Raw genomic sequence first — 13261 nt, 5'->3', positions numbered from 1 at the left:
GGTTGCTCTGAGGTGGCTCCGCGCGCCGCAGCCGTTGGCGGGCGGGAGCCTCTTCCCTCAGCGCCGGGCTCGGGGGAGCTTCTCCGGCTGAGGGGACGGACGAGGCTGCGGGGACAGACGAGGCTGCGGGCTCCTCTCCCCGTCGGCTTTGTGCGGCCTGGCATTTCTGAGCTTCACCTGGTACCTTTTGGGGCAGGTTGGGTCAGCCCCGGCACTCTCAGCCGTGTTTCTGGCTGTGGGTTTGTGAGATGTGAAGGCGAGAAGCAAAGCAACGAAACGCAGAACCTGGGCAGCTCGCTTTTCACAGACTCCTCAGTCGTCTTGTGGCAGCATAAAAGCAAAGTATTTAGGGGAGTATATGGGCAGGTACGTAGAAATATGAACTATTTATATTTAATGTACAAATATGTACGCGTCTGTCTCTGCTTAGGTTGAGGAGAAATGACTGACTGTGGTTAAAGTAATGTTTAATTTAATTAGTGCGTTGGTTTTTTTCCCCGGGGTGTGCTCTTTGAAGTCGTAACTAGAGTTAGACCACTCGAGTTAAAATAGCTCTAAGCATCGTACATATTCTGCGAGAGTTCTCAAAACAGGCAGCTATTAAAATAAGAATTAGCAAACAACATAGGGTGAAATTTTGGCTATTGTAAAGCTTCTTTTTCCGAACGTCTCTTTATCATGAATGAAGTTTTCTCCAATGTATCCAGTTAAAAAAAAAACCAAAAACGGCCTAGGATGGGTTAGAAGTTGGAGAACTTCTGTTTCTTGTCCCCACAGGACTTGTTGTCATACATCATGTAAGAGTGGTTTAACATTTCAGAAGTCACAACTAGGTACGATCTCAGTGGTTCTTTAATTGTATGCTCTTTCTTTACTAAGTAAGTTTTTAATGCAAAATGTTTTCAATGCTGTTTTCTTATGCAAGTTATTCATATGCTGTTTCTTAAGAAATAAACCAATAAAATACCGTTTTCCCCCTTCATCCTTTTTTATTGAACTGTTTTACAGTGGATTTTGCAGATACAGTGGGGGCTGTTTAAAACCAAACAAATCTAGATTTATTTTTCCTGGTTGAAATTATTATTACATTAGTGCTTGATCTGCATAGTGTCCTCTGTAGCCCTTTGAATATATCACATCTAGGCTGAGTGTCAGAAATTTCTTCCTTCGTGTTTATTTCTGCTTGAATTACTTGTGAAACGTGGTTGGATTTTGTGTCTCCTTATGGCTGTCTATTTGAAAGGCAGGTCATGCTGTGGTGTGAGATGAAACAGCTGTGCTTCATTTCATCAGGTGGATTGTTAGGTGAATTGGTCAAAGCTGGATTGAGTTGCAGTATCTGATTAAGATTGCTTTCCACCTGCAGAGAAATGTTCTATTCCAGCAAATGTAAAGCAGCTGGATACTCTACTGGGTGAAATCATGATTCCTTAAAAAGATTCTTAAAGAAAGCTATTGACTATATTAAATTCTTGATTTAACTTATGTGTTTCGAGGCTATGAAGAAGTCTGGGTCCTAAAATTGGTTTAATAATTATATTTGGACTCCATTAGGTCTCTGAGGAATTAATAAACTAAAACAACTTTTTTTTTTTTTCCAATTTTTGTCTATTTTGGAGAAAACTTTTTTTTTTTTCTTGGAAACTCAGAAATCTGTTGTTTGTCATATTCTTGCTGATGTTTGGTATCTTCCTGTATTTAGTGGATGAAGAATCTTTCCTGCTTTTAGCAGAGTGAGCCATCAGGTTTTTTAGGAACCTTTGTCACATTCAGAATTATGGAAAAGCAGCTTTTCTGCTCTTGTATCTCCTTGCAGATCAGTGTCTAGGTGGGCTTTCTAAGTTTATGTAGGAGTTATGCTGGTGACAGGGTACTGTAGTGTGAAGAGTGTTTTGCTGCAAACCTGATCCTGTTTTCAATTTGGTGGCAGAATACCCATTAAATTGGGTTGCTGAGTTAGGGTTGGGTAGGTGAAATAAAGGGCTTAAGTTATGCTTCCATTTCCTCATTGAATTCTTTGGATAAAAAGAATATATTTGGAAAATGCTTTTTTTTCCTAAAAACGTGCTTATATTGTTTTACCTAGTAACACTGATTCTGAGAAATGGACAGCATTTGTCAAGCTTATGAAGATGAAATCCAGTCACTGAAAGAAGAAATTCAACTTTTGACTGAAAAGTATGAAGATAGCCAACAAGAATCCACCTTTTTTTCTGAAGAGGCAATATTAAAGTCAATGTAAGACCTTTTTCACATGTAGCATTAGTCGTATTTCTTCATCAAAATTGCTTAGGATAAGCTTTTTTCTCAACGTTAGAACTTAAGTTGTTTTTACAGTGCTGGTTTTGTTGAGGACATGGGCTATATATATGGTAAGAGATCACAAACAAATTATCTCTTTTTACTACCCTTTGTTAATCATTTGTGGGTTCTGAGGATTTTGTTTCAACTGTGGGGTTTTTTTTTCTTTTTTAGAAGGAAGTCAGAGGGGTCAGAGCATGATACTGGGTACCTTGCTGTGCAGGCCCTTCAAAGTTGTTGACTGCAAAGGCCATGTTTACCATTATGCACTGTGAAACAGTTCAGTGCATGTTTAATGTTCCTGTCTGGAACTGGAGATTTGTGTGGGTGTGACTAGTAATATGATAAAGAAGTAACACGTGAGAGCTTCTTATTCCATTTTACTGATTTTTTTTTTTACAGTAAATGCACACTGTAGATAAAATAAGTAATTTAGGTGACTAAAGGCATCACAGCTTGTTTTTGGTTTATGTTCCTCAAAGTGCACACTTGCATCTTAAGACTTACAATAAAGACTATTTACCTGGCAGGGAATATAAAGTATTTATGTAAGTTAGTTTACTGTTCCTAGTAATATGATCCAACTGAAATTTGAGTAATTGAAAACTCAGACAATCATCAGGCCATGTTACAAATGCCTTTTATTTAGTGCTATTGCTGTACTGATGTGACAAAACATGCTCTTATGTGTGGTTCTTTTACCCTTTTGATTTTGTTTTCTTTTTCAATTCTAGAGAATCATTCGAAAGAGAATTTCAGGGAGAATCTAAGGGACATGAACCTCCACCAGATCTGAAAGCTGAACTTGAAAGTCTAGAGACAGATCTCTCATTTCTAATGAAATTTGTTGGTATTCAGTTCACAAGTCATTCCAAGAAAATAATTGAAAAAAGTAAGCATTTTTTGTGTCTGTTACATTTGCAAATGCATGTTTTAATTCTACTTTCAATGTCAGCAGAAAGACAAAAATTTTGAGATAGTAGAATTTTCATTATTGATAAAATAATTTGAGTAAATATGGTATTTTGCACAGTGGGAAAGTGAAACAACTTGACTACTGTGAAGTTAGTTGTGGTGGGCTTTTTTTGTTTTTTGTTTTGTTTTTTTCCTTAACATGTTTACCTCAGCTTCATTATTTATATGATGGATAGCATCAGTTGATACTTTATATATGACTAGTGGAAGAAATGCAGTAGTTGTTGAATAGAATTGTAATCAAGTATTGATGTTGTTTGTTTTATTTTATAACAGCTAAAAACAGAACAGTGCAGAAGCACAGAATATCAGGGACTTGCCACTCCATGTCTTTTCAGTTGGAATTTCAGCTTCTTGAGATGCAGGTAAGGATGAATGTATGTTTAAGGTAAACAAAATCCAAAGGCAAGCCAACAAACAATTTCAAATGGCCAATAATTCCTTTTCCAGCTGAAACCTTCAACATGTATTTTGAGATTTGGGTTTCCTGAACTGCCTTAATCTAAGCCTCAGTGGGTTGTTTTTACTCTATAGCAGCTGGGCCCAACTTCTGAATTCCGTGCACACCCAAGGAAAAATAGTTCTGAAGGTCAGGTTCAACATTCAGTCACAGAATTCACACAGGATTCTCCTCTAGTCAGATACCTTATTGTGGAGACTGGAAAATTCCAAACCTTACCTCCCTTAAGGCAACTGAGGAAAAGCTAAAACACTACAAATCTGAACATCTGAGATTTATCTGCTTTGGTTATATTTCTATTCACTTGCCTAGTGTGAATAGCCATCACATCATAGGACTGCACAGAAGTTACACTAATATTTATAGATTTTTTTTATTATTTATTTTTGCAAAAGAAGCCTCCTCCTAAGAATCTGTTCTTAGCACAGAACTCAAAATGATAAGCAGAGGCAAACAACAGATACCCCTATTTGTAAGAATATTTTTTCCTTCTCAAGTGAACATGATTTTCAGTTCAGCTTTAAAGATATTTTTAAAATTGAATTTGGCTGGACCCCATAGTATTAAAAACTGTGATGTAAAGATGTCCTTCCTAATCTTATGAAAAGCCATAATAAGAATTTTGGCAATTAAGCAGAGAGTCATGGATTTTGTAATTTGGAACTGTAGTTTAGGTGAATGATGTTCATGAATGACTTGAAACTTGTGTCCTAGTGCTATCATTTTACCATTTGCTTGTATAAAACTGCATGTAGCTTTAAGCACGGCAGCAGCCTGCGCCAGTTATGCAGCTTGAATGGGTTTCTTTCTCACCTGTAAGCTCCTGCAGAACGGTGGCATCTTTTAATGTCAATGGGGCTCGTCTCAGGAACTGGGTGCTATGTAGGTGCTGCTTAAATCTACTGCACCAGTAGATGGCAGCACCTGTCTACGTAATGTTTGTACTACGTCAGGGTCTACGAGAAAGCCGCGGCTCCCCCCAAACACACTTCATTTGAATAAATATAATTTTTAAATTATTTTAACGAATTAATAAAAAAATAGTATTTAGCACCTGTAACTAACAATTTAAGATGCCATGCAGATGATGTATCATTTACCTTAAATTAATTAACCTTGAATTGCCAATATTTTATGCACTTATGATATGGGGTGTGGGCATGTGGAAAATGGTAAATTAGTGAAGCAGACACCAATGAAGTGTACAGTTTTTAAATGTGACATAACATACAGGGTTTTTTTTCCTTTTTAGTGTTAAATGCTCAAGAAGTGTGTTTACAGAAATTAGTCTGTGTTTGAAACAATTCCTTTTGTGATTGTATGTGAACTTGAATGTTATTAAAGGTTTTGCATTTACTTACACGTTAATGTGTGTGAGCTGCTTTACAAATCATAACGTAATGGTCTGGTTAGAGTTGTGAAGTAGAACCCCTGTGTATTTCATTGTTAGAGCTGTTTAAATCAGATTTTGAATTTAGTAGTTTAAAAATTCAGGCTTAAGGATTGTATTTTTCAGACACATGGGTTTGTAATTTATTTATATGATTAGAAATTCCTGTTTCATTTATTTTTAATGAGAAAGCACATTTCATGACTAGAGTGCTAAGAATTCCATTCAGACGTTTTGCCTAGCTGGCTGTTTCTGTGGTGTAAAAGAGTTGGCATGTTATCTTGGTTTTGCCAGGCTTTGTATGCTGTGCAAGTCATCCTGAGTTGGAGTCATCAGATCCTCTGTAGATAAGGAGTCTGCCTCCATAGGTCTCAGTGAAGCATTTGCAATGGTCTTCAAGCCATGATTCTAAGTGTTGTCAATCCCTGCTGTCTAATCTATTACTCAGCTGTGTTCAAGAATGTGTAGAAGAAAAATATAAATTCTTCTGTGGCTTTGGTTCTACTACAGGAACTATTTTAGGTTCTTATATACTTTAATTTGTAAACATTTCTTTTATTCCTGAGTAACAGTTATTGTAAAAAAGGACAAGAATCTGAGGCAAAGGTATAGGCTGTAAAACAAACAAAATTAAACAAAAGCTGGTTTTGTTTTTTATTCCTTTTGGCATGTGGTGGGATTACTATGATTTTCAGATAAAACCTTATTTGTGTTTTCTGATAAATATGGCAGCTAGGGGCTGTTTTGAAAATTAGAAGAATCTTGAAGTGGAAGTGACATAAAAGAAAGTAGATGAACCTCACTCATAAGTCTTCCTTATTACATGTATGTTTTCTGTACTGACTAGCTTAGGTGTTATTCCAAAAGTCTTGTATGAATAATACTGATACTGTTGAAATGAAAGGAAACATCCATGTGGATAAGTTCTAAAAATGTTATTTTTAAGTATTATATTACTTAGCAGCATTTGCATATATTTCTATATAAATATATATATTTATATATATATACTTTATATGCAAATAGATCTTTTTTCTTCCTTGCTTGAGAAATCTCTTAAATTATTCTGTTGTTACTTCTCTGATCTAGAACAAAGAGAATGTATGTTCTGCTGTTACTGATCTCAGCATTGTAATGGATTCTGGAGAAGATTCAAACGTGGGCAAGTTTTTGTCAAGGTAAGGTAGATTTTTTTAAGGTTGTATGAGATACCTAATATTAAATCCTGTAAATCCTGTAAATGTCCTGTAAAAGGATATTAAATCCTTTTCATGTAAATTGCTGGCAGACAGTTTAGTTTGCTAGTGTAGTGTTAGACCAACCTAAAAACATCAATCCCTTGTCTGTATTCTTCGGGACAGAAGATGAAATGCACATAATTTTTGTGGCCCAAAAGGACCATTACAGGTTCATGTTAAATAGAAACTGGGTTTGGGTTTTAAAGGGCTCTAGCTGTTTTAAACTGTTTGGTTCAGGGAGATAAAACAAGGTCATGTCAACTATTGCATTTTAATTTATGTAATCAACATGTTAACTGTTACTCAGATGTGTATGAGTTGCAGATGTGCAATGTGGGTAACTGTTAAAGTGTACATCCAGAAACCACTATTACTTACCTCTTTCTAATGCTCTGCTTACCACTTTATTTCTCTTCTTTACATGAGGTTTTTGCTCTGATATTTTAAAAAGTTTAGAATACAGTTTAAAAGCCTAGAATAGTGTGTTTGTGCAGTGTCTTAAGAAAATATCTTAAGCATATGACTGCTACTTTTTGATTAATTTTTGGATTATGTCAACTTCTTGTGGTACACAGAATTGATAATGATCAAATCATTTGTGTGCTGTGTTCCAATGTGAAATCTGCTAGCAAACTATTCTGAGAACAAATCTCTTAATAATTATTACTGGGGAGTTGACTTTAATAATGTTCTTCAAATGACTTCTTTAATTTTATAGGGTTTTCTTACTGACTTGGGGTTGTAGAATGATGGCAAATAGGTGGGTGAAAAGAAATGTCTATTGAGTTACCTCAGGCTTCATTTTATTTACAGGCTTTGGAATTTCCATACAAATCTACTAAAGCTAGTGATAAGACTGACAATAGTAGTTGACAGCTCTCAGTAAGCAGGATTTAGAAGAGGAATTTACCCTGTTTGTTTAATGAGTGTTTTTTGACAGTAGAAGTATCTTGGAGTGCATTGAAGTAGTAGTGGCAAGCTTTATTTCATCCTACCCTGAGCACTGTTTTCTTGTCCATCTCTCTTGGTGACTATGGTCCTTTTCCACATTACACCAGTATCTGTAAATAAGCAGTTTTCATTAATGATATAGAATGATTTAAGGCTTCACTGTTAAATAAAGCAAGCAGTTCTTTCTCCTTAGTCTCTTTGCATGTGCCATCTGTCCTTGTATCAGTTTATATACTCCTGAAGCCACATGGCAGATAAGATCAATTTAGTAATTAAAAAAATAATTTTGAGGGGAACACAAACTTCGCCTTGCTGGGTCCCTTCAAATTTCATTTGTTTGTGCTTGACTTGTCCTGCAGCATCAGTTTGGTGCTGATCCAAGACAGTAAATATATGGCTGGAGTGAGGCTGATGATGTCAATATCTGTTTTGACAGCAAACCGCTGTTGGATTGACCTAATCTGGTTAGGTGATCTGCATACAAACCATAAAGGACTTATTTTCTCAATCTCCTTGTTATGCTGGTTCTTGTTTCTTACTCCAAATCCCCTCTCTTCATGTTTGGTTTCAGGCCTTTCCCTTTCCCTTATTCTTCAGTCCAGCAGCTGCTCTTAGAATCTTGATTCCTACCTCTTCCCTGCTAAATCTGGTCTCCCTTTGTGTTTTTTATTCTTTCAGCCTCCCTACCAGTTTGTTTTGTTCTTTTGCCTTGCTGGCCCAGTCTTGCCAAATCCATTTTCTTTTCTCTGTTCTGTTTTCTCTGCTAGTCTGGATTTTTTCCTTCTCAGCTTTCTAATTTTTTGTCTTTTTATTTTTCATAGTACATAGCAGAAAAGAGTCTTTAATAACACCAGAGTTAAAAACTTGGCATTCAGTTGTAATTCCCAAGCCCATCCTGATTTGGAAGAAAACAGAGGAATGCTAGAACACTTGAGCAACATGTTTTTAAAAGAAGGAAAATTCAGCTGTTTATTTTTAACCAGGCACTGCTGCAATATATAATAGTTATTTTTCAAAGATATGTGCCATTCCTTAGATATGTTACAACAGTAAAATATGTATAGAAATATGATCACAGTAGTCTTCTTATTTTTGGATTTTACTTGAGTTATTTTTGCACCAGTTTATCTCTTATGTTGTACTTTATTAATGTCAAGGAACAGGACATTCATTTAAAATGTTGTTGCCAATCTTGTTTTTTTTTCTTGACATGCCATTGTTTGGCTAGTTAAATCTTGCATAGATTTTTTTTCATCAAATAGAAGGATCGTAGTTTGAAAATGCTCTTTCTTACTGTCTACTTAGAATTTTTAAAGCAGTGAATGATTTATGAAATATCTGCATTACATTAAATACTGGTCATGGGCTAGGTATTTTGCAAGTGATGGGAAACATGAATTCTTCCCATAGCTGTGTCATTCTTTGTTTTTATATGCTAATACAAGTCTTGCATACTACAGTCAGTTAAAATAGGTTTCTTCACTTAAAGTAACTAGGGAACATATGAAAGGATCCTTAAACTGTTTTGTAGCATTTGAGTTTCTTACATAGCTTGGTTTTGTTGGTGTTATTTTGCGTAAGGGAGGTGAAGGAAGCGTTTGTGATTTTAACCTGATACATAGTTACTCTCTGATACATAGTTACTCTCTTCCTTGAATATGTGTTTGCTTTTTTTGGATTACTTGTGCTACATGGAGGTTGGCTTTGGACATGGATGTTTTCTGCTCCTAGTGGATTTTTAATTTTTTTCTTAAATCTGGTGACAGTTTGTAATACTAAATACTTTACAGAAAAAAAAAAAAAAAAAAAAAAAAAAAAAAAAAAAAGAGCCTAAATTTTTGACATGCACTCTCGTAGAATCTTGTTATTTTATGGTAAGTTTTCTTGGTATTTTAGCACTTGTAGTTGACTTAAGCATTAGGAATTAGGCTAATGTAGTCTAATTAGGATATATTGTTTATGGATTGTTTAAGTGTCATGACATGGTGCTCTTACATAGTCTCTCTCTTGCCAATACAAAAAAAGTGTATTATACATGTCTCTGGATTCCAACACACATATTCTCCCTTTCTAAACATTAAATCCAGTTTTCTATATCAAATTTAGCCAGTGCTATATTTGTGCAGGGGAGAAGTATACTCAGATATAATGAACTTTTGCATTTGAAACTGGTTCTTTGAAGTAGGTTTCCAGAACTATCTCTCTGGTGATCTAGCTGCAAAAATTTTCTTCTGCTACATTACCTAAAGGTGAATCTGGTGAGGGAGGGGAAGAAATAAAAACAAACCAAAGACTTAATGCTAAAACAAGGTAGCAAGATTTGGGATAGTCTTTTGAATTGCATAAAAGTGGATGCTCATCCAAACTGTCAATTTTTTTTAAAAGAATTTTAAAGTACATAGTTTTCTTGGACTTGATCTTAGAGGTCCTTTTCAACTTTATGATTCAATAACCACGTTTTGTTTTGCCCTCTTCAACGTATGTAGAGTTAAACAACACATTGCAGTAGGTGTTGAATCATGTTCACTAGGCAGAGAAATATAGGCAGTCATTACTAAATCTCAGTTACTGTAGTATGTGTAGATTTTTATATGCACAATTATGACTTGTGGTTAAAAAAAGCTGTCCAGAACAAAGACCTAGTCAGTGATTGTGAATCAGTATGTGCCTATGTCCTTCCAGAGACTCAATTTTGCTTGTCCTGTCATTATTTTTTTTTTTTCAGTCTTAGCTAAATTTTGTTGGCAGCTGTGACTACTGTGTTATCTTCCTTTAATAACACTGTTCCTTCCAGGCTAGATAAAACTTAGCTTGTCTTCTGCATTTTCAATATCTGAATAATCTTAATTTATTTTTCCCCGTTTATATTTATGTAACACATTAAGAGTTACTGTTCCTGTATGTTCATTTTCAGAGGCACTATGGATTAAAACCCAGTATTTGCAATAACATAGCAATTGAATGTTTTTCTTGATAGAATAGCACTGATCTTGGTCTGATGATGTAGGCTTTGAGCTCTACCAAATCATTTCATACTGGTTAAGTACAAGTCCAGCAAAGGTGTGTCTGCACTGCTCTTTGCAGAACACCAGATAACTAATTGGTATGTGTAGAATAATTTGTGTGAATGAAGTAGTCATGTATCCATGCACAGCTGAACTGCTAAATCATTGAAGACTACAGAAATGCTGCTGAGGGTTCTCCAAGAGTCAGCTCAGTTCCACCCAGGCTTGTTAATTTTCACTTACAATGAGCTTGGCACAAAGATCTCTGGACTCCACTTACAGATTTATTGGCATCTCTCTCCCTCTTCCTGCCCCACTCCCTAATTTTTGAGACTGTTACTATCTTCCTTAATAGGGGACAAATCGAGATTTAACTGTATATCAGAATTTTTGTTTTAGATTCCATGTATGATCTAATGGACAGGCCTTCTTGCTTACTGGTGTTTAAAGGTTAATCTTGAAGAGCTGAATGTCATGTGGGCAGAGGCAGAGAGTGTGTCATGTGAAAGTTTATTTGAACAGGACAAGGATCTTGGGAATAAGCTTAGCGAGGCATTTTGGTAAACCTTACTGGTTTTGTCAGTTAAAGTTTTACTATGCAGCATCTTGGAATTTTGGGGGGAAAAAAGAGCATAAGGTGAACAAGTATAAAATCAAACTAAGACTTTAGTAGGTGACTACTTTCTGAAGTTACCACAATTTACATATAGAACAAATTTATTCCTACTTATTGTACTGAGGACTTGAGAACACTGGTTTATAATTCTTCAATTTTTTTTTTCCGATATGTATACTATAGTTTTCCTGTTGGAATAATTTGGGGAGGGGGGATGATTTCTGGCTTCAAATGAAAACTATACTAATCATTAATTTTTTAAGGAAGAAATGCATTATCGGTTTGTCTGACTAATTCTGTCTGAGTGAAAAAATGTCTTTTTGTTTCGTTTTGGTTTTTTGTAGCATTGAAGAACGTGGAGACATTTTAACATTTTTCAAAAGCCTTTCATCTTATGCTGAGTGGTATGAACATCGTAGATGTGCCTTCCAGCATTTCAAGGTAGTGTCTATCAAGCCTTTATTCATGAGTTCACTATTTTATTCTTTAAGTAGTTCATTCAGAAAAAGCAATGGAGGTAAAGTTATCACTCTTTAATGGAGTATGGGAATCATAACTTTGTTGAGAAGTATTAAGATTTTTGTGTTGTGTTGAAGGAGCAATGCCCTTGTTTCATATTTGTCTTGATTTTATCTGTGCCTTGCTGTAGGTGAGAGGGTTTTTTGTTTTTATTAGATTTCATTTTGAACCAAAAAAGGCAAAAGAAGAAATGAAAATAACATTTGTAATCCTTGGCATTTAAGTGTTAGTCCTGAAGGACTGAATCTGTCTCTTGAAAATGTGACAGCATTTGTTTGGGCGCCAAGATTTTCAGTTCTGAAATCTTTTACTCTAAATAGGAATTAAACTGTTCCTCACTCTTTTAACTCAAACATAATATTTGAACTTGCTGTTAAATTACCAGTATTTGGCATGTTTGCTTTGTTGTTGGGGCAGTTTTAAGATAAACAACTATTCCTTGGAGTAAAAATATTACAGTCGTGCTGAACATGTTGTATGATGGCTGATATTAGAGGAGGATGTCTAGCTGTATAATTGTGTAGAGGCTTTTTAATTGAGTTTGTTTAGCTTGATCATTTGTTGTCATTAAACTTAGCATCATTTTGGCTTGTCATCTGCAGTCGGAAGTGGGAACAACTTTGTTTCCTAATTTTTTAACCTTTTAGAGTGTTCTGAGTTCTGAGTTTTGTGATAGATTAATCAATCAGCCACATTAAAGGAAAAAGGTACTGATTTCTGGTGTTAGAAAAACCCAAAATCTTCATCCTCATCTGAGTAATAAAACTGTTGTTGTTTAATCCTCCATATTTCTGTATAAACTCTAGTCTCTAATCTCTCTATAGAGAACCTAGAGCACCAAGGGTTTTACAGCTTTGTGCTGTGTGCATTTTAATTGTGGGTTGTTTTGGGTTTTTTCCAACTTCACTTGCTTTGTAACTCCTAGGTCACCCTCATGACAGCAGTCACTGGTTTCTGGGACAGTGATTCAGTGAACTGTTGCAAATATTTGTCATTTTAAAATTCAGTTTAAAAAAAAAAAAGAGAAAATAGAAAGGGGAGAGATCTGAAGGTGATATTTAAATTGTGTTTCATAAGCAATTTTTAATGTGTTTGTTTAGATATTGAATGTAAATAATGAAGGGATTCATTCATCACTAAAAGATGTATGAAGATAAATTCACTCAAGACATATGTGTTTGGCAATATCATATACTCTTTCTAAAGGTGTTTTTCTTTCTTTGGACAAAGTTGCTGCTGAGATGCAAACCAGTTTGGGAGAATATCAGATATGACTGACTATGGGCTATTGAAGATGGTTTTTCAGGCCTTCTTATTTCTGTTAGCATTAGTAATGATTTAATTCACAAACAAGATTTTTTGAGGTGAGAGCTAATAAAACGTTCAAATATCAAATCAGACAATTAAGATAATCAGATTGCAAAGGAGAATGTATATTTTTAACTTCTTATTCTGTACTAATTTGTGTGGAAGTGACTATCAGTGTGCATTTAACATTTACATAAAAACAAATGAAGAATCTTAGCCTCTTAATAGTTTACACTCTGACAGCATTAAAAAAAGTAGTCTCCAACTTGCTGTCCTACTTGCTGATAGGGCTGCAAATATATAGGCAAATAACTGCACAGTATCGGAGAGAAGACTATTTGGGGTGAGGTTTTGGGTTTATAGTTTTCTTTTATTTTGTTATTTAAAAGTAGAAAATCAATTTCTACTACAAAGTAGAAATAGGCAGTGTTTCTAATAGTTTTGTCAGTATAGGGTAAAACCTGAAGAGGCTGATTTTTTTTTTTTCTTTTCTTTTAG

General features: G+C 35.1%; 1 protein-coding gene across 1 annotated transcript in view; it reads left to right on the top strand.

Moving 5' to 3' along the window:
• Positions 1-24: 24 nt before the first annotated feature.
• CENPP (centromere protein P) overlaps positions 25-13261 on the top strand; it is a 123193-nt gene continuing 109956 nt past the window's right edge. Inside the window, exons 1-6 of the mRNA XM_030458751.1 lie at positions 25-366; positions 2087-2238; positions 3036-3193; positions 3553-3641; positions 6216-6304; positions 11281-11377. Coding sequence (XP_030314611.1) covers positions 2105-2238; positions 3036-3193; positions 3553-3641; positions 6216-6304; positions 11281-11377 — 567 coding nt within the window. The 5' untranslated portion in view covers positions 25-366; positions 2087-2104. The remainder of the gene's footprint in view (positions 367-2086; positions 2239-3035; positions 3194-3552; positions 3642-6215; positions 6305-11280; positions 11378-13261) is intronic.

The sequence above is a fragment of the Calypte anna genome, chromosome 12 (genome assembly GCF_003957555.1).
Source record: "Calypte anna isolate BGI_N300 chromosome 12, bCalAnn1_v1.p, whole genome shotgun sequence".
In the NCBI taxonomy this organism is placed as follows: domain Eukaryota; kingdom Metazoa; phylum Chordata; class Aves; order Apodiformes; family Trochilidae; genus Calypte; species Calypte anna.
The sequence above is the reverse complement of the archived record's forward strand: the minus strand, read 5'-3'. Positions and strand labels throughout refer to the sequence as shown.